Below are 20477 nucleotides of genomic sequence, written 5' to 3' on the forward strand. Positions count from 1 at the left end.
GACCCAAGAGTATCTCTTTTTAAGGAACAGACAACATGATGATGAATTTAGGGCTGAAATGTGTAATCGATTCTATAACTAACTGATTAATCAGTTCTTGAAATAACCAATTAATCGTGATTAATTGACGCTTGAAGTAACCGTTAAACAATTTAGTAACTGACTGGTTGTAAATTGGAGCATGGCGACTCTAAAAAGGTCATTTGATAAAACAACAACTCAGTCAAAAAGGTCATTAAAACAAAACGGTATAAAAATATAAACATTTTGCATGTAAGAGAAAAATATATATTTTCCTGTAAATATCTTCTATCCAGAACTCCTGGTTCAAATTCTGTAAAAAAAATATTTTTTTCCCAAATATAAAGAATTATAGAGAAATTAATTTGAGTTACAACATTTTCCTTTGGGATCAAAGTATTTTTGAATGGAATTGAATTGAATTAAGCACATTTTGCTATCGGTTAATAATCAGTTAATCAATAAATAGCAGACCAGCCATAAACTATAATGATGTTCAGTCCGGCCGAAAGCCTTTAGCTTTGCACATGTTGATGTTGGATTATTTTTAGTCCCAGACGCATCTGTGCTGCAAATGGTCAAACGTTCCCTAAACGTGGAATCATCTTATTGCACTTTAGGCAACAATAAAATGTTTATTTTCTCATTTAAAAAAAGAAATGAATTATTTATGTGCATCTTTTGATGAATTTCTAATATTGTATAAAATAAAATTAAGTAGTTAAATGACAGTTCAAAAGAATGTGACATTTTTTTATCCAAATAATCGATTAATTACAAGAAAAACCGATTAATCGTCTGAATAACTGATGGAATAATGGCTGGTTGCAGCCAGGATCATTTTCCATGTGACGCCTGCTTGAGTTCAAGCTGCATCAACAGAAATCATCGACATTATTCAGAACAAACAGCTTACATGCCATCAGGCATCACAAGATCAATAATTTACATTTTTCTGTGCAGAACTAATTTTCTAATTTCATGAAAAGCTGCAGGAAGCTACATTTCAAAAGGTCAGTGCAGGAATAAAACTGTTTCTACTGATTTTGTACTTTAATACGTTCCGTAGATCAGACATTTAAAAAGCAGCCGACTCGCCGTACTCCGGCTCTTATCGCCGTCCACTCATGGATTGTAGAAAATCGAATCTCTGATGGACGCAGGTCAGTCCTGACCCACCTGCTCCATGGCCTCCGCCAGGTGTTTGTTGAGCTTCTGCTCCCGGTTGCGAAGCTTCTCGATGTCCCACTGCAGATCCTCCACCGTTGTCTCCATCTCAGACACTTTGGTTTCTGCACTCGTCACTTTGTCCACCCACTCATTGTACTGAGACAAGAGGAAAACAGGCAATTATTCACAGAGAGGCTGTTATTTCTCCAGGGATCGATGCTCCTCATGTTCCTACAGAAAACTTAAACACCGTTCAAGCATTTTCAAGGTAGATTTTCAAACTTTGGAGATAAAACAATAAGCTTAAAAAAGAGACAGATTTAATTAATGATTATATATAATTAATTACTGTTATTAATAATCTCTTGTGATGGTATTCTATGTTCTACAGCTGGGACAAAGTAAACTAAAATATAATTAAATGTCATGTTTTGAAATCAGACACCCTGCACACCTGACTGAATAAAGAATAAAATAAGTTAATAAAATAATTTAACGGATAAAATATAAGCAGATCAATGGGAATAATAAATATAACTTTGATAACTTATATAATAAAGTTATATTATATAAATATAACTTTGAAACAACTCAAACAAATTATGTTGAGGTAAATTATCTTCCTGCTTAAATTAAATGCTTGAACACGATGTACAAAGAAAGTTACAAAAAAAATCTCTAAAAAAATTATTGCTACGTTATTAGAGACTTTTAGCAAATTGTTAAAGAAAACAATATATTTATATACATTAATAATAATAATCCAACATAAAAAAACAACACTTTCATATCCAGTCAGGAAAGGACAACAACAAAGTTTATTAAATCTTACTCGTCCAAATATGTCCCACATTATTCATATTTACACAACTAATCTTTACTCCGTTTTAGTATTTCTGCTCTTTCCAGGTCACATCAGTGACTCGGCTCCGTGAGGAACCAGGGACTCGTACCTCCATGGACATCTTGTGGTGTCGGCCCTGCAGCAGCGTGGTCAGGTCCCTCAGCCGGACGTTGTCCTCCAGCAGGCCGCCCTCCTCGCCTGCTGACCACCAACATCAAGATTAACAAGACGGCAGCTGCTGATCTTTGTTTAGGACACGGGTGTCCAAAGTGTGGCCCGGGGCCATTTGTGGGCCTTGAAATATTTTTGTGCGGCCACAAACAGCAGTTCAAGAATGGTAGAAATGTTCCATCATGTGTAATTGTTTTGGGATTAAATTTTCAAGGCAAGTTTATATCTCAAAACAAAGAATTTCTGTTTTTATTTTGATGTCATAGAAAGTAGAGCCACAAACATCCAGCAACATTTTTAGTCAGAAACAGCCAAACGCATCCTGCTCATTTCTAAGTTATTTTTCTTATAAGAATTCTAAGATCAACCTCAAACTTCTGAGTTTTTACTAGCAAATTTAGGAAAAAATTCACATTTCAAACCTCAAAATTTCTCAGTTTTTTTCTAAAAAAAATGTCTCAAATTAAACTAAAAATTTTTTGAGTTTTTCTCAGAAAATTTTGTTTCCTTATTTTTTCCCTCCCATATTTGAAATGGTTGCAAAATGTTATAAAAAACATTTCATATTTTAATAAAATAAAATTGAGCCAAAATGTTAACTTACTGCAAAGATTAAGAGAAATGTCACACAATGTTTTGTTTTGTTAAAATATTAATTGCTTAATTTATCGCTGTGGAGGTAAAGAAGAAATAATTCACAATAATATTATTTTTGCATTTTCAATTGCACAGAAAAGCTACATATTTGGCCCTGATGACTTTAAATTTGAGGATTTTTGTTCTTGGTGTAATAAATTGGTTTGTTCACCGCAGCAGCTGAGTCGTCGTCATGGTTACCTGCAGCCTGGATAGCCGTGCACATGTCATCAATGCGCGCGTGCAGCCGGTCGAAGACGCGGACCAGGTGGCCGATGGCGTCCTTGCTGAACAGCATGCGGTCCTGCAGGTGTAAGCTCAGCTCCTCCTCGCCGCTCTGCTCCAGCGCGGCCAGGAAGCCCTTCGCATTCTCGCTGAGCGGAGGAGGAGGAGGCAGCGACGCATCTGCACACAGCGCAGGACTCATGACGTAAAACAAACCGACCGGATTTAACAATCAGATGCTTGGAGTTATAAATGTTTTTTCCCCTACAGAAAAAGCTGCAGACCTGTTTTTGGATCAGACGGCGGCTCAGTCGGTGGCGTCAACTCGTCTCCTCCAGCAGGGGGCGCCGGCTGCTGCAGCTCGTCCTGGTGATCTTCCTGCTGCTCCTCCAGCTGGAGCTGCTGGTCCGCCGGGCCGGCTTCGCTCTGGGCCTCTGGCAGCGGCGGCGGAGGAACCGCTGAGGTCGGCAGGGTCAGAGCGACGCCATTTTCCTCCATCGCCATGGTTTCCGGAGGCGGGGCCAAGGGCGGGGCGGGGGCAGACGCCACATCTGGCTCGATGCATTTACGCAAAACTTTGACGTTATTGTCCAGCTGAGAACCAGACAGGAAGATTAAAAAACATGAGAAAAACATTCAGCTGAAGACAAACAACAACTTCCTGCTTCATTTCCAACAGAAAACGTGACATTTTAGATTTAACTAAACGATTGTTGAAGCAGATGTAGGTCACAGGTTGATTAAAATAAAATCACTTTTTAGCTCCTGCTACATCCTGGGTGCATACACTGCAAAAACACAAAATATTACCAAGTATTTTTGGTCTAGTTTGAAATAAGACTAAGTTAACTAACTTACAAGTAACTTTTCAGCCAGATATAGAAGCTTATTTGAGCCAATAATTCCTCAATTTCTAGTTTAATTGACAGATTATTTCACTTACAACAGGATATTTTTCACATATTATTAGTGTAATAATCTGTCAGAACTTTTTCATTAATATGATGGAATCACTGACTCAGAAAAAGCTCCTATACTCGCCTGAAAAGTTACTTGTAAGTTGGTTTTATTTTATTTGAAGTGGAATATATTATTTACAATAAAAACGAGACCAAAATGCTGTGTAAGATTTTGGGACAATAAATGTTATTTCTATTCTTCACCTAGATTTGAATTCATAAACTCTGACCCTCTCCGGCCCAGAATGCATCACTCCTACCTGAGACCAGTACCGGTTGACAATCAGCAGGGTGGTGTCGTCCGTAGCCTGCCTCTTCTCCAGCTTTTCTATTTTCTCTCGTAACTCGTCCTCCATCGCCTGCCTCTGCTCCAGTCGCTCGCACAGCTTCTTGTTCTTAAACTGCAGCACCTTCATGTCCATTTCCTCCTGCAAAACAGTCACAAAAAACAGTTGGAGCAAAATGACCTGAGGAAATAAATGTTATTCTGATCTCAGACATTAATGGGGTTTATTTTTTTCTCCATTTGTTTTATTGATTGTAGGTTTTTGCTTCTATTTTCTGTAACTGCAGAGTTTTTTCTTTGTAGCGTTTTATTTGTGTGTGTGTGTGTGTGTGTGTGTGTGTGTGTGTGTGTGTGTGTGTGTGTGTGTGTGTGTGTGTGTGTGTGTTTTGGGGTTTGTGCCTTATGCAAAAAATATGAAAATAAACAGAGAGGGAATGTAAATAAGTTTACATGCAAAACAATAAGCTTGAATATACAAAACAAAACTTTTGAAATTCTGCTACATGCAGTAACATTCTTATACATATTAAGAAAACATAACTTTTGTTTCTCAGGGTTTTTGTACTTGGTTTTCTATGTATTTACTAGACATGTCACAATAACAAATTTTGCTGGACAATAAAGTGTCCCAGAAGTTACTGCGGTAAACGACAATATTGTTGCTTTAAGAACATTTTACAGTAACATAATGTAATTAGAAGACATTCTCAAAGAATAATAAACTTTATATTATAATGAACATTTAACTGGAAGACATTTGAAAGTAGCTGAGACCAAAACATCAGAATTAAGACTTTTATCATCCATCTTTTGGTAGAAAGAAAACAAATGATACAAAATGAAAATTATTGAGCTCGTCCTAATCAATTAATTGCTTATTACTAAGACCTAGCATTTAATATTGAATGTTTGTGTTTTACGTGTTGCCATTTGCAACAACTTTTGCTCATACAGTACAGACCAAAAGTTTGGACACACCTTTTAATTCAATGAGTTTCCTTTATTTTCATGACTATTTACATTGTAGATTCACACTGAAGGCATCAAAAACTATGAATAACATGTGGAAATATGCACTAAACAAAAAAGTGTAAAACACTGAAAATAGCCCTTATATTCTAGTTTCTTCAAAGTAGCAACCTTTTGCTGTGATTACTGCTTTGCACACACTCTGCATTTTCTTGATGAGCTTCAAGAGGTCGTCACCTGAAATGGTTTTCACTTCATAGGTCAACCTGCCCTGTCAGGTTAATAAGTGGGATTTATTGCCTTATAAATAGTCATGAAAATAAAAAAAAAACCATTGAATTAGAAGGTGTGTCCAAACTTTTGGCCTGTACTGTATGTGCAGGGGGGGGACAGGCAGATTTAAATGACAATAATGACTGGAGCTACAGAAAGGACAGCGGTGACCCACCGTGGAGGAGACTCCCGCTATGCGGATGGGCTCAATAAGCGTCGTGGTGGTTTTCTCCTCTTTCTTGCTCTTTTTCTCAGGTGGGCCAGGAGGACTGTCCCCTCCCGAGGGCCGCTTCCCTCCCCCGGCACCCGACATCTTTCCTTCACCTACAGAAGAAACACACAAAACCATTCAAATTCACTGTTACTGCAATAATGCAAACACAAACCTAAATCATTTAATAAGAACAAGAAACTGAAAATCGGTTTATTTTACACAAAACCTGATTAATCATAAACTAACTCCATGTTTTTGATATTTCAGTTTGACGTTTCCGCTGAATTTATCCTAAAGCTAGCTCCGGGTTAGCCACACAGCTCCTTTTGTGTGGCGCAAATACTCACTTATAATCCCCGTTTTCATTCACTAATTATAAATACGGCTATAAAGCATTCGGTGGAAATGTTTTGCAGTAACAGAAATAAAAGCGAGCACAGCCAATGAGGAATATCGATGCTACACACCTTCGCCAGCAGCGACTGGGAATATAATTCAGGGGGACGCAACCGGAAATGACGACAGAGCGTCTTCGTCGGCTACGTTTTAAACGGCCACATAGAGCCATAGCGCCACCTAGGCTTCACCATTCTCTTCGTACCTTATAACTTTATATTTCATACAAATAAAAACAATAACTTTATAAATTTGTAAATATAGTCACTTAAACGCAACAAGCTAATTTTGTTTGTAGTTTTGGATCTCTGGAACGGATTCACGCCCTGCAATCTCATCTCCTGCCACATGGGGACAGTGTCACTACATCCAGTCGAAACCGGCGAAAGACGATTTTGCAGGAATTTGACCAGAATGTAAACATTGCTCCGGACCTGGTAGGGAGATTTATTCGGTTTCGGAGCTGCCGGATCACAAACCGTCATGGCTTCCAGCGGAGTGGATCTGTTAAACTGACTGGACGTCGTTTATTTGACCGTGTCCTGTTTTAGCTGCTTCCTGTTCGGTCAGTAAACCTTCCAGACCAAAATGATAACTGGCGTATTTCTTAATTTCCTTCTAAGCGGTTGAGTGTTGTGTTAGCTGTGAACACGTGAAGGGTAAAATCTGCGTATCGGGATTATTGTAAAACAAAAAGAAAATAAGTGTTATCAGGAGTTACCGGGGTGGAAAACCGTGACATGTGACCTGAGTTTGTTGTTGCTATAGATTCACATCATGACCAAGGACATCGTTCTTGGAGATGAATTACCTGACTGGGTTGGAGCGAAGGAGTTCTACCAGAAGTACGACCCCAAAGAGGTGATCGGCCGGTGAGTCCAGCTGAGCAGCAGGGGGCAGGACTCAGCGTCCCGCCTGGTGGCGGAGGGAACATGATGTACTTTCCGGTGTGTGCTGCCTCTGCAGGGGGGTGAGCAGCGTGGTGAGGCGGTGTGTGCACCGACACACCGGCCAGGAGCTGGCCGTGAAGATCATCGAGATCACAGCCGAGAAGATGACGGTCCAGCAGCTGGAGGAGGTGAAGAGCTCCACCCTGAAGGAGATCCAGGTCCTCAACATGGTGAAGGGCCATTCCTCCATCAGTAGGTTCCATTCACACGCCATCAAAACATGGAAAAACTATTTCTGTTATCTTTAGAGTTCAACCAGTCAGTCAAGTTTATTTGTATAGCAACAAGTGCTTTACATCATAAAAACACAATATAAAGACAGAAGACGCCACACAGTCAACAATTGAGAAAATCAGTAAACATTTTACATTATTTCATCATTTCACATCAAAATGTTGGTCAGTGTCTCATTTATTATAATCAGAGGACCCAAAAATTATACTCAAGGAAGAGTAGAGCTCCTTCATCATATGTTTATTCAAGTAAAAGTGAAAAGTAGAGAAATCCTTCAAGAGTAAAAAGTATTTGGCAAAATGTCAATTTATCAATCAGTTAATATTTAAAAGTTACATGATCAGACTGACCAAAATATAAAGTGGAAATGTTGGCATTTTAAGAACCAAAATGATGATAATTCATATAAATAGAAAAAAATAATAAAACCAGGCAAAATAACATTTTTCCCCAAATGAGTTTCTTTCCAAAAAACCAAAACAAAACAAAACCTTAGGAATCTCTACCAGAAACTGCAGCTGTGTGTCTGAATCTGGTGAGTTTCTGGTTAAAACATGTTTGTTTCTCAGTCAGTGGGTAGAAAATCCAGAAATGTCACTTCTGTTAAGGTAGAGGTACTTCATAATAAAATTACTCAGGTCAAAGTAAAAAGTACAGCGTAGTAAAAATATTCCTAAAAGTACATTGTTTACTCCAGTAAATGTAAATAGTTACTACCCAACTCTGCTAATTACAAGCAACACTAATAATAGCAGGTATGTTACACGCTTAGCGTAGCTTTGGAATGACATGTTGGTTTGGGGCCCCAGAGAAAATCTGCTCAGGGCCCCATAATGCTCTGACCGGCCCTGCTTTTAACGCTTTCTGTCTGTTTGGTTTCCTCCAGTCACCCTGATTGATTCCTACGAGTCCACAACGTTCATATTTTTAGTGTTTGACCTGTGAGTATCAAAACAGAGAAATGAAGTGGGAATATTATTTACATGTGAGAATATTTTGTAGATTAATGTTTGTTTTTACGTACAGAATGCGGAGAGGAGAGCTGTTCGACTACCTCACAGAAAAAGTGACTCTGAGTGAGAAGGAGACCAGGTGAGACTCTCAGAAACTTTTACTCCCTTTCTAACAATAAACTGCAAAACAGGATGCAGATAATATTATATAGACCGATAAATGTCTTAGATGTAAATGAGTAATAAAATAAACAAATTGACAAAAAATAACAAATACATAAATTAATAAATAGGTAACATCAATATTTTAAGTATTGTCAACTTTAGTTTTTAATATTGTCAGTAACATTTAGGGCTGAAGTGATTAATCATGACTAATCGATTATTAACAAAATCAGCAACTAATTTAGTAATCGATTAATTGTTAATTTGACACAAAAAAGGCAATTTTCTAAAAGAATAATCAGAGCTGTAATTAAGCCAAAATTGTACAGAAATATAAACATTTTGCATTTAAGATGAAAAACTTATTTTCCATTTAAAAATGTTATTAAATTATTTGTTTTTTTAAATGTTTCTAATATTGTATAAAAAAGTTTTAAGTGGTTAAATTAAAAATCTGCAGAATGTGCCAATATCCAATTAATACAAAGAGTAATTAATTACTATAATAATTGTTACTTGGTATGAAGATTTGAAAAATAAAGAAGTTTATGAAGTAATAATCCTAAAATAAATAAATAAGGTTTGAAAAATGTTTGTAAATTAAAGCAACAAAGAGATAAATTATATAAAACAGCAAATAAAGTTACAAAGTTAAACACAAAACAATGTGAATTAATTGAAAATACAAAACAATAAAATAAGCAGTAAAACTGATAAAATCAATGCAAATAAAAGTTGAATAAAAAGGAAAATAAGTAAATTAACTACATAAATAACTACGTAATTAATAATTAAAATCCATCAACCTGGGCGTGCCGTGGTGGCGTAGCGGTTAGCTCAACCCGTATTTGGAGGCCTTGAGTCCTCGACGCGGCCGTCACGGGTTCGACTCCCGGACCTGACCACATTTGCCGCATGTCTTCCCCCCTCTCCTTCCCTGTTTCCTGTCAGCCTGCTGTCATATAAGGGACACTAGAGCCACAAAATACCCTGGAGGGGTAAGAAAAAAATCCATCAACCTTCACTGATTTTCAATGGAAACTATAAGCTGTGATGTAAAAACCAGAGTTTCATAACTTCTCCTTTAAACTATTGATCAGCGACGCAACATTTCAGTTTGCCTCTGAGAGTCAAACTGCTCTGTTAATAAATCCAGAAGGTCACCGGCTGTGACCTTGATGAAAACAGGAAGGTCGTTTCAGAAGGGGAGTAAAGATGGCCGCTTGTTGCTCCACAGCAAATGAGCTGGACCCTCAACATTTATCTAATTACAGGAAGATCATTTATTTTGGGTTTCATTGCTGTATGTAAACTTCTGACTGCAACTCCAAACACCAGTAATAAAGTATTTTACTTTATGCATAAAATAATTAAATATAATGAAGCACAAAGTTTCTTTAGATGGTTTTTAACTGAAATGTTTATATTTTTGTACAGTTTTGGGTTCATTACTGCTCTGACTGGGTTGTTCTTTCAGCAAATGTTTTTAAAAAATGTTTAGTTAATGATTAATCGATTCATCACGATTAATCGTGTTAATCGTTCCAGCCCTAATGGTTACGATAGCTGGTTGATTCTCAGACAGTGAATGGGAAGCATGAGCCGGTGTGTTTGTGTCACCAGGAGCATCATGCGCGCCCTGCTGGAGGCGGTGCAGTACCTGCACTCCCTCAGCATCGTCCACCGGGACCTGAAGCCGGAGAACATCCTGCTGGACGATCACGGACACATCAAGCTGTCCGACTTCGGCTTCTCTGTGCAGCTGCAGCCTGGAGAGAAGCTCAGAGGTAAACTGGAGATCCCGCCCAGCAGCTCAGACACAGAAAAACTGATTATTTTATGTCCTGACGCATCAGAAACACTTTGTGTTCTTAAATCAGAGCTCTGTGGAACACCTGGATACCTGGCGCCTGAAATACTGAAATGCTCCATGGATGAGATGCATCCAGGCTACGGGAAGGAGGTGGACCTGTAAGTCTGCTTTTCTCTGCAGCATTTCCCTCAGCTTCCACTCACTGCAAAAACACAAAACCTAACCAAATATTTTTATCTAGTTCTAGTGGAACTATCTTATTACATCTGAGATACAACAAAATTAACTTAAAGTAACTTTTCTGCAAAACTTAGCAGCTTGTTTTCAGTCAACCGTTGATGAAAAAGGTCAAGTTTTACTGCCGCCATTACCTAGCAACCCCAGCCAAGCCCAGCCCGTTACCTAGCAACCCAGGTCCAGGTCCACTGGCAGATTATTTCACTTATAACAAGATATTTTTCCCACATTATAAGTGAAACAATTTCTTGCTGAAAACTTACTTTTAAATTAGTTTCGTCTTATTTCAACTGAACTGAGATGTTTGGTGTAGATAAAGACTAAAATTACTTGGTGAGATTTTGTGTTTTTGCAGTGCAAGAATGGAAATAAGGAAGACTTTGAATGTTAGCTCCTGCGCTAGCACTAATATGGTTTCCACTGTGTGTATTGAAGTAAATTTGGGGTTTCAAAATGTCTGATTATTTCACTTATTCATACATTTTCATCAATATTAAGGAATTATGTACTAAAATAAGCTCCTATATCTTGCTGAAAAGTTACTTGTTAGTTTTGTCATATTCTAAGACGTTTTATAAACTAGATAAATTAGCCGGAAGGTTTTGTGTTTTTGCAGTGCTAACCTCTGTGTTTTGTCCCGACCGTAAGCTGGGCCTGCGGCGTCATCCTCTTCACGCTGCTGGCCGGCTCGCCTCCGTTTTGGCACCGGAAGCAGATGCTGATGCTGAGGATGATCATGGAGGGCCGGTACCAGTTCAGCTCCCCCGAGTGGGACGACAGATCCGACACCGTGAAGGACCTGGTGCGCTCCCCGTCAGAGCAGTGTGGTTTTATCAGAAAGCGGTTTGGTTTTTAACATCTGTGTGAACGGCTGTCAGATCTCCAGGCTGCTGGTGGTGGACCCGGCGGCCCGGCTCACTGCAGAGCAGGCGCTGGCTCACTCCTTCTTCAGGCTGTACCAGAAGGAAGACGTCCATCTCTTCAGTCCCAGGAAGACGTTCAGGGTGAGTCCCAGCAGAAAATCTAGTAAAATTATATCATGAATAATTCTTTGATATTTATTTTGTTTTAGAAAAAGCCAAGCTAAGATAATATAAAACTGATTGTTTTATGCAGAAACCTATTTCCTGTTAAAAGGAAATATGTTTCCTTTTTCTTCCTGTTATGTGAAATCAACTCTTTTGAGCTTTTTGTCACGTTATAAAGACATTTTATGAGTTTCAAATTTCTTCTGAAAAATTGTAAAAAGTTTTCAACTTTTGAAACTCGGATATGTCCGAGGGTTTTTTTCCAATTTCTGAGTTTAGATTTTCTTTTGAAACTCAGAAAATGTACAAGTTTTTTCTAGAAAATGTATATAATCAATCTTAAAATTTCTCAATTTCTTCTGGCAACTTTTTGACTCTTCAAACATTTTTCTAAAAAATTGCTGCAATCAATCTCAAAACTTCAGTTTTTTTCAAGCAAATTGTAAACTTTTGAAATTCAGAGGTTTCCTTGTTCTCAAGTTTTTTCTTGAATATTTCTGAGCTTAATCTCAAAATGTCCTGAGTTTTGCCTAGAAAATGTTTGGACTTTTTAAACTCAGAAATTTCCTTTTTTTTCCTCAGACAATTTCAGAGATTAATCAAAAAAAATTCTGAGTTGTTTTTTCCAACAAATTTTCAAACTCAGAAATGTTCAAGTTTTTAACTTGGAAACATAAGAGATTAATTTCAAATGCATTTGTTCTTTCATATTTTTGAGACTTTCTGAGTCTCTAAATTTCTGAGTTTTGTGGCTGAAATTAATTTTTTTCTACCTGCAGCGGCCGTAACTCGCTGTCCTTCTACAATAAAAGCAGCTTTGTGACTAAACTCTTGATGATGATCTGCAGCGCTCTCTCCCTTCTCGTCTCGTCCAGGTTCTGATCGTGAGCGTTCTGGCCTGCATCAGGATGTACAGCCGGTATCGCCGGGCCCGACCTCTGACCCGGGAGGTTCTGGCCAGAGACCCGTACTCGCTCCGCGGCGTGCGGAAGCTCATCGATGGCTGCGCCTTCCGGATCTACGGCCACTGGGTGAAGAAGGGCGAGCAGCAGAACCGGGCCGCTCTGTTCCAGAACACGGCCAAGATCGTCCTGCTGGGCCTGGAGGACTTTGAGACGTAGAGCCACTGTAAAACCTGAGCCGTTGCTTTTAGTTTATTTTTATTTAACTGTGTGCATGTTGCTGCCACGTCGTGTTACTGTCTAATTCTGCTGTGCGATTCAGGGATCAGGAAGTGCGACGCCTGAACGCATCGCTGCGAGTTCAAGATGCATCTGTTGATATTCCTTATCTGTGTCGATCCAAGATTGTGACTGAAACGTTTTTTTCTGTTCAGACTTCATGCGATGCACTTTGTAGAGGAGAACATGTTGCACAATAATTTCCATAAGTACACTGTGTATATTTAGACTTTTGCCTGCCAGTCCTTGATCTGCAGAAGGAAATTGGAAATGAAAACATTCAGATGATATTTTTATAGCCTCGTTATTTTAACGCTCAGACTCTTCCAGAGTTGCATATCGGTACTGTAGGTGACTGTAGTTGTGATTCAGGCATTCCTCAACAACGTAACCACTCACTGATGGTAAAAGCAGCAGCAGCAGCATTCCCGACTCTTTGCTTTGATCATTTCCATTTAAAGTGCCTGCTTCAGGATCGTACTGTATGTGAACTCAAACGTTTTACTGACAATAAAACAGATGTTTAAGTAGTTTAATTTAACGTTGGCGCGGGCTGTTCTGGTTATTTTTTGCCTTTCTTGCCGGGTTTGGCGGACTGGGCTCTGCTGCTCTGCTCAGACGCCGTCTCTTTGATGCGCTGGTCCAGTTGCTTGGACACCTGCTCCATCTGCTCCTTGACCTCCTGCTCCACCAGGGCCTTCAGGTCCACGGAGGCTGCAGGGACAACACACAGCGCTCATGCTATAAACACAGACGGCCATTTTGATAGCCGCCTCTGATAAAACATCTCTAAGAAACCTTAAAATTATAGATGCTATCTGTAAACTTACATTTAATTACTAGTTTATTAGATTAAAATTGGTTCCCATCAGGGTGGGGTAGCAACTTTTAGGAGTAAAGATATCAGTAAAAGTACATTTCAGGTGTAAAATGTACTTTTATTGGAGTAAATTTTCTGGATTTTCTTCCAAATGAATGAAAAACAAACATATTTTAACCAAAAAATCACCAGACACACACACACACACACCTGCAGTTTTTGTTAAAGTTTATGTTTTGCATCAAAAGAAACTGATTTGGAAACATTTTATTTTGTCTGATTTAGTTATTTTTTATTACTTATATGAATTAAATAAATTTGGTCATTAAAATACCAAAATTTCTGCTTAACTTTATATTTTGATATTAACTTTATATTTAATATTTTAAAATATTAAATGATTGATAATTGGATCAATTACTCGATTGACTAATCACCTCACTTTAGACCTTTTTTAATGTTGTAGTTTGACCGCCATCCAGCAGAGGGCGCCGCTGGTCATTCCTAACCGGAGCCAGTTGAAACAAAGATGGCGGCCAGACCGGAACAGCAAAGCCAAAGGGTCCAAACAGAGTCCAGTGTGGGATGTAAAATACATTTTGTGCGGTTCTGTGTTGAAATCTAAACAGGAGATAAACTCCACAGGGGACAACAAAGGGAAATTATAACAAGAGGCCAATAAAAAGGGAGATTTTCAGGATTGTAATGAGTTAAATCACTTCATGGAGCGAAGTTTTAACATTCCTTCTAGCAACAACAGACGGTATTTCTGTATGAACGTCTCTGTTCATGTGGGATTAACTTTCACATTTTATTCGTTTCATCTTCTAATTTTCTATTGAGCACCTTACGAGGTTTCTGTTTTTCTAAATATAGAGTTTAATATTGTGAGAAAACCACAATTTTCTGCTTATTCAGGCAGTATTTAACACAACTGACAAAAATGCTAACATTTAATTCTGTTTTTTATTATTCCTATTATGAAAAAGTTTTTCTTTATTATTAAAAGACGGTCGACCCTCTCGACTGAAGAAAAAACTCAGTTTTTTAAGAAAATTGCCACTTATCAATTTATTGTTAGTGATTGATCAGAATCCACGAAGGTCTGAAAAATCTGCCACTGTCCCTGTTGTTCTGCCAGCAGATTATTTCACTTATAACATGAAAATTTTCCTTCAGAAGTACAAATTTTATTATTCCGAGTGTACTAAGATATTTGCACTAGAAACTAAAAACACTTGGTAAGATTTAGTTTCACAAATCTTCATCAGTTTGTAGTAAACTGTAAAAGTCATTTTACCTTCTGCAGTTTCTTCCTCCATGGCCGAAGTTTTCTGTGCCTCAGAAGAATCATCTGCTGTTTTGGATGAAAAGTTTTTTAGTATTATTTTGTCTCCAGTTTTGATGCAGGTTAAACAGAAATTGTTACCTTGTGCAGCGGATTCGTCTGCAGCCAGTCCTTCTCCTCCCTTCCCAGAATAAGTTAAAAACAAATCAAGTTTTACCTGTTGGGAGATTTAAAAAGGAGAAAATAATTCAGTGTCAACTTTTCTCCACATATTGTCATATGAATGAATCAAAGAAAAGAAAATATAAATCTCAAACTTCTTTTAAAATGTGTAAGTAAGAATATTTTGATATTTGAAAACAATTTTTTTTCTTAAAAAAAGGGACACACCAAATTTGTAGAAAAACAAGATTTATTTCTGAGTGTGAAAAGTTGTACATTTGCTAGAAACTTTCTTAATTTCAAAGAGTAAATGAAGTTTATTCTCAAAGATTTTCTAGATAATCGTGACTTTTCAAACTCAAAAATGTCCATGTTTTCCCCTAGAAGATTTGAGTTTTTCTAGCATACTTGTGGCTTTTTTCTGAATTTTCCTTGTTTTTTTTTTTTTTTGGGGGGGGGTTGAAAATTTTGAAATCTCAAAATTCCTGTTTTTGCTGGCAATGTTTTACTTTCCATGTTTTTTTTTTAAAAGAAAACCTTAGTTTTTTTTTTAGCAAATTTTACACTTTTCAAACTCAGATATTTTCATGTTTTTTTTTCTAAAACAGATTTTTTGGCAGACTTTATTTATTTATTTCTATCTACAAATTCCCTTCTGCCATCCAACAGGACCGATTTTACTCCACATTGGGAGAAAATCATCAAAGTTTCCCACTAAAACAGACCTTTGGGATTTTCCATGCTCCCATTGAGCTGAACGGGCGTTACCTGCGGGGTGAATATGTACTTGTAGAGTTTGTTGTGCTGCAGGTAATGGTCCTGGATGTAATTTAAAACGCAGTTGGCCTCCTCCAGGCTGAACAGCTTGACGCTGAAGGGAGGTCTCTGGTGGAAGAGAGACGAGCGCATCAGGAGGGAACGCGGCGGTGAGACGCAAATGTTCAGCTGCGACTAAAATAGGCCTGTTGGTGACACACACCCTGACCGAGTGACACAGCAGAAGATCGTTGCAGTATTTGTAACAATGCTCAGAGTTGTTGAGAGGAGTTTCTGCAAAATGAAGAAGGATATTTCCCTTTACTTAAAACTAACCTTAAAGATGCTGTATGCAACAAATACGGTTTCAACAAATATGTTTTTACATATTTGGGTAGAGTACCAAAAAACTACAGTAGCACTTCAACATACTCAAAGGTTTCCATCCAAAAAGAGCAAAAGTATTTGGTCAAAAGTCTAAAGTACTGAGTAACTGATCAAATTATCAATCATTTAATATTTAAAAATGACATCATCATCAAACCAAAATATAAAGTTAAGTGGAATTTTTTTTTTAAGGACCAAATTACAATAATTCATATAAGTAACAAAAAATAAAATCAGGCAAAAGAAACACTTTTCTAAATTAGTTTATTTCAATAAAATAATAAAATTTCTCTCCAGTAAGAGTAGAAATACTTCATAATAAAATTATTCAAGTAAAAGTAAAAAGTCCAACGTGGTAAAAATACTTCTAAAAATACCTTTTGAGTTTTTTTTTAACAAAAGTTACTCCAGTAAATGTTACTCATTACTACCCAACTCTGGTTATAAGACAGATAAATGGTTTTCCTGTAAGATAAGTTGTATCTCGACTTTAACACGTTTAGCAGTGTACAAGGTGATTGACAGCGCTAAGCCCCGCCTCCTGGTTCTGATTGGTTGTTTTTGGTGCATTTCTTCAGAGAGGAGGTGGATTGGAACGATCTGTTCTCAGATTATCTGACTCATCACAAACTGTCACAACATGGAGACAGATCTAGCCAATATGTAAACAACATATTTTAAAATAAAAGTTACAAACTGCCCTATTTTCAGTAGATATTTAACCTAAAATATGCAGTACAGTGTATGTAATGCTTCATAATGAAAACAGCAGAGTTTTGCTCACCAATGTTGGCCTCATGGATGGACTTGATGATGGAAACCAGTGCAGACGTCTGTTCCTTACTGAAGCCCTGCTGCCTGCAGAAAAGCACCGTTTGGACGTACAGCTCCAGCAGGACTCCTTTCTTTGGCTCTGGGAGGTCGACAGCCAACACGCTGCACAGGGCGCTGCCACAGACCAGAGGAAGCACCGATTAAAACATGGAGCCTCTCAGGCATTCAGGACCAAAGGATGTTTGACCGTAAACAGAAACACCTTTCCAGATCAGGAACGGACTGAATTTGGTCAATGACCTCCATGTCGTGGAAGCTGATGTCTGTCCTGGGAAGAACAAATCCAGGGTTAAAACCTGACGTTGGGCGATATCTGGTGTAAATAAACCAAAATGCAATGAAGATGATGTCACCATAGCAACAACTTTGCTATCAGGTCCCGAGGTACCTATGGAGAACAGGAATCTGTTTTTATTACCTGGCAAAATTAAACTAAGCTAAAAATGATCATGGAGAAACACCGTGTCTCTGCTTATTGTTACATGCGTTGCATCATATTTTAGGTATTTTGGGGCCCTACTTTAACTTTAACTTTTAGGTTTTTGTATAATTTTTGAAGAAAAAAACTCAATTAAAACAAAAGAACTAAATAATAATAAAAAAATAAACGTACAGTTAAGATAATAAAGCAGCAGCCAGCTGGCTACGCGAGGAGCTTACCTTAATATTAGTGTCCATTTTATTTCTTTAATTAACAAACTGCAGCAATTCAGAACTAAAAACAAAAAGCTGTTAAATACTTATTTGCTCATAAACTTAAAATAACCGTTTAAGATGCCAAAAAAGAAACATAGGGTTTGCTAAATGTTAAATATTTGGATTAGAGGATCGAAAACAGACCGCAAAGCGACAAACACGCATCTGTTTGAGTTATTGGTAGCCTAGCAACGGCGATAAATCATTTTCCGGTTTCCGGTAACTAAAACCGTCCCCCAAAATATTAGCATATAAAGAAACAACACTATGGTTTTATGTAAGTAGACACACAAAGAAATTATGAATAAACAGGACGAGGACGTAACATAACCACACAGAGCACCGTGCTCACTGCTGCTAGCGATTTGAGTCCGTGGTAACCTAGCAACAGGGCTGTCAGTTTCCGGTCTAGCCTAACTAAAAACTGTTCCCCCAAAATATTAGCATGAGAAAAATTAACATCATAGTTTCATTTAAGTAAATCATGAATAAACACGATGAGGACGTAATATCCTCACAAAGATCACCATGCTAATAACTGTTAGCCAAAGGAATAAATAAAAATATTTTTTTATTGGCGCCTCCAGACAATGTTCAAAGGGGTGGCCAGACCAGGTCATGAAAAATGTTAAAGTAAACAATAAAAACATATTTTAAAAAATGGCTTCACCTCAGCAGAACTGTGTGTGAAACCAGTGGCGGCACAAAGGGGTGGCCAGGAGGGGGCCATGGCCCAACCTGCTAAAATGATGGCCGTTCCTTGAGAATCATGTTTAGTTTATGGAAAGGTCATTACATAATCATCACACAGAATGAAATATTTCCAGGCTTTATATCTTGTAACTTTGGTGATTTCAGCTTACAGAGACTGAAAACATTCAGAGTCTCTGAAAGTTGAGTGGAAGGAAAAAATGTGAGATAAGCAAAGGATAAATGCTGTGTTTAGAGGATTTTGAAGCATAATCCAGGCAAGAATCTTCAGGACCATCAGAAAACATAACATCCAGAACCAGAACTCACAGATGAGTCCTAACTCTGGAGGAGCTGCACAGATCCACAGCTCAGGTGGAACAGTCTGTCTGCACGACTATTACCTGTACAGTTCACAAATCTGGCTTTTATGGAAGAGTGACGAGAAAAAAAAAGCATAAGAGATTAATTTTCAGTTAACCATAACAAGGCAGAGAGGAACCTGTCTGTCATGGTGGTGGCAGAATCATGATGTGGGAATGCTTTAGATCAGCGGTGTCAAAAAAAACCTCATTGAATATAAAATACAAAAATTCATTTATTGTAACTTTTTTCTCCCTGTTATTTAGTTTGACCTGCTCAAAAATAAACAAAACTTTTATTGAATCTGTAAATCATTGAAAACATAAAAAAGGCTTTTGCTTCATCAAAAAAAAACAAAAAAAAACCCAGATAATTGCCACAAGTTTCTGGTTCAGTTCTTTTCTGTTTTGCTGGCCCAGTTTTTTACTTGTCGTGAACGGACAAAAAGAATCATTCCAATGGCCACAAATGGCCCCTAGACCACACTTTGGACACCAACTTAAACTGGATTTTTAAACTCAGAATGCAGTTTAAGTTGGTCAATAAACCTCAGGTAGAAACATGCACTTCTAATTCATTTCTAATGACCTTAATTACACTTTAAAATGCCAAATATTACTTTATTTCTATTTGATAAAAGCAGAAATTTGAATTTTCTTTGGTTTCGCAGTAAAAACATTTCATGTTTTCACAGTTGACTGATTATTTTTTCTCTGTTGCTACCATCTGTTATCAAGCAGATGTTCCTGTTGAATCCTTGTTATCAGTGTGAAAGCAGAGCGCTTCATGTCATCCCTTCGCATCTTATCAGAGTTTTATCACCACAGATGAAAACGTTTTATTTAAAGAAACTCCTGCTATCAGATGCTGCAGAGCCGCTCGGCGCTAAAGATCAACTCATCTCTGGTTGCGCAACATAAATATTTCCATCAGCGCTGCAGGCCAGGAGTCGAGCTGCTAATTAATAAAAATAGGTTGCAGTTCTGCTGCGGCGAGGCCAGATGAGATGTTTCCGACAACCGAACCCAAACGCAGCAGAGATCACTGTTATCGCTTTGACCTTTGACCTCACAGCAGCAGAATGCGTTCAGGTTATTCTGAAAGCTGCTGTCAGGTTTTTATTTTCCTCCAGACGGTCGTTCTGAATCGTTTGGTCGTTTTCATGCAGACGGTCTCATGGAACGCTGCAGCTGAAGATCTACAGAATCAGAGGCGCTAAAGGAAGCCGTGGGCCTCGGGGTTTTTTATCTGAGCATCGCAGCAGCAGCAGCTGCAGCAGGGCAGGGCGCTGCGGCGCTGCACAACAGCTCCTCTGGTCCTGCTGCAGCGGCCACCGGGGGCCCGACAACACCCAAACTGAGGAAAACTGAAAAAATATTATGATTATTTTTACTGTTTAAAAAGATCAATCAATTATTTGTATAGCACATTTCAGCAGCAAGGCATTTCAAAGTGCTTTACATCGGCGTTTCCCAGTGCCGGTCCTCAGGCCTCCCTGCCCTGCATGTTTTAGGTGTTTCCCTTCTGCTGCACACCTGGATTGAATCTTTGGGTGATCAACAGGTTTCTGCAGCACTTGATGGTCATGCAATCATTTGAATCAGCTGCTCTGGAATAGAGGCACATCTAAAACATGCAGAGCAGGGAGGCCTGAGGACCGGAATTGGGAAACGCTGCTTTACATCATATCAAACACAGAAACACAACATAGAATCAATAATCAAAACAAGACATCAAGTCAAGTTCCATCAATAAA

General features: G+C 38.2%; 3 protein-coding genes across 9 annotated transcripts in view; 1 reads left to right on the forward strand and 2 right to left on the reverse strand.

The window, feature by feature from the left end:
* Positions 1-7062, reverse strand: part of rnf40 (ring finger protein 40) — a 20509-nt gene extending 13447 nt beyond the window's left edge. Inside the window, exons 1-7 of one of the 4 annotated variants that reach the window (XM_023341322.1) lie at positions 6976-7062; positions 5730-5878; positions 4287-4454; positions 3352-3661; positions 3044-3247; positions 2145-2236; positions 1201-1347 (exon numbers count right to left, since the gene is read on the reverse strand). In XM_023341322.1, coding sequence (XP_023197090.1) covers positions 1201-1347; positions 2145-2236; positions 3044-3247; positions 3352-3661; positions 4287-4454; positions 5730-5867 — 1059 coding nt within the window. In that variant the 5' untranslated portion in view covers positions 5868-5878; positions 6976-7062. Of the gene's footprint in view, positions 1-1200; positions 1348-2144; positions 2237-3043; positions 3248-3351; positions 3662-4286; positions 4455-5729; positions 5879-6115; positions 6192-6235; positions 6304-6975 lie in introns of those variants that run through there. The other 3 variants (XM_023341321.1, XM_023341319.1, XM_023341320.1) reach the window with 3 other exon arrangements.
* phkg2 (phosphorylase kinase catalytic subunit gamma 2) lies at positions 6521-13266 on the forward strand. 2 transcript variants are annotated; one of them, XM_005803236.2, is made up of 10 exons: positions 6521-6729; positions 6933-7036; positions 7131-7306; positions 8235-8289; positions 8375-8440; positions 10090-10253; positions 10347-10437; positions 11165-11318; positions 11395-11520; positions 12420-12665. In XM_005803236.2, exons 2-10 carry the CDS (start codon positions 6942-6944, stop codon positions 12663-12665), a joined length of 1173 nt encoding a protein of 390 aa, XP_005803293.1. In that variant the 5' UTR covers positions 6521-6729; positions 6933-6941. The 2 variants fall into 2 exon arrangements, with proteins under 2 accessions (XP_005803293.1, XP_023197091.1); XM_023341323.1 differs by lacking the exon at positions 6521-6729 and having other exon boundaries at positions 6942-7036; positions 12420-13266.
* The window catches only part of ccdc189 (coiled-coil domain containing 189), a 14559-nt gene continuing 7325 nt past the window's right edge, over positions 13244-20477 (reverse strand). The window contains exons 1-9 of one of the 3 annotated variants that reach the window (XM_014470314.2): positions 17633-17691; positions 17326-17360; positions 17175-17240; positions 16923-17086; positions 15975-16045; positions 15764-15880; positions 14975-15050; positions 14846-14902; positions 13244-13439 (exon numbers count right to left, since the gene is read on the reverse strand). In XM_014470314.2, the coding sequence (XP_014325800.1) occupies positions 13288-13439; positions 14846-14902; positions 14975-15050; positions 15764-15880; positions 15975-16045; positions 16923-17086; positions 17175-17240; positions 17326-17360; positions 17633-17650 (756 nt within the window). In that variant the 5' untranslated portion in view covers positions 17651-17691 and the 3' untranslated portion in view covers positions 13244-13287. Of the gene's footprint in view, positions 13440-14845; positions 14903-14974; positions 15051-15763; positions 15881-15974; positions 16046-16922; positions 17087-17174; positions 17241-17325; positions 17361-17632; positions 17692-20477 lie in introns of those variants that run through there. The other 2 variants (XM_023341324.1, XM_023341325.1) reach the window with 2 other exon arrangements.

Source organism: Xiphophorus maculatus, chromosome 10 (assembly GCF_002775205.1).
Source record: "Xiphophorus maculatus strain JP 163 A chromosome 10, X_maculatus-5.0-male, whole genome shotgun sequence".
NCBI lineage: Eukaryota > Metazoa > Chordata > Actinopteri > Cyprinodontiformes > Poeciliidae > Xiphophorus > Xiphophorus maculatus.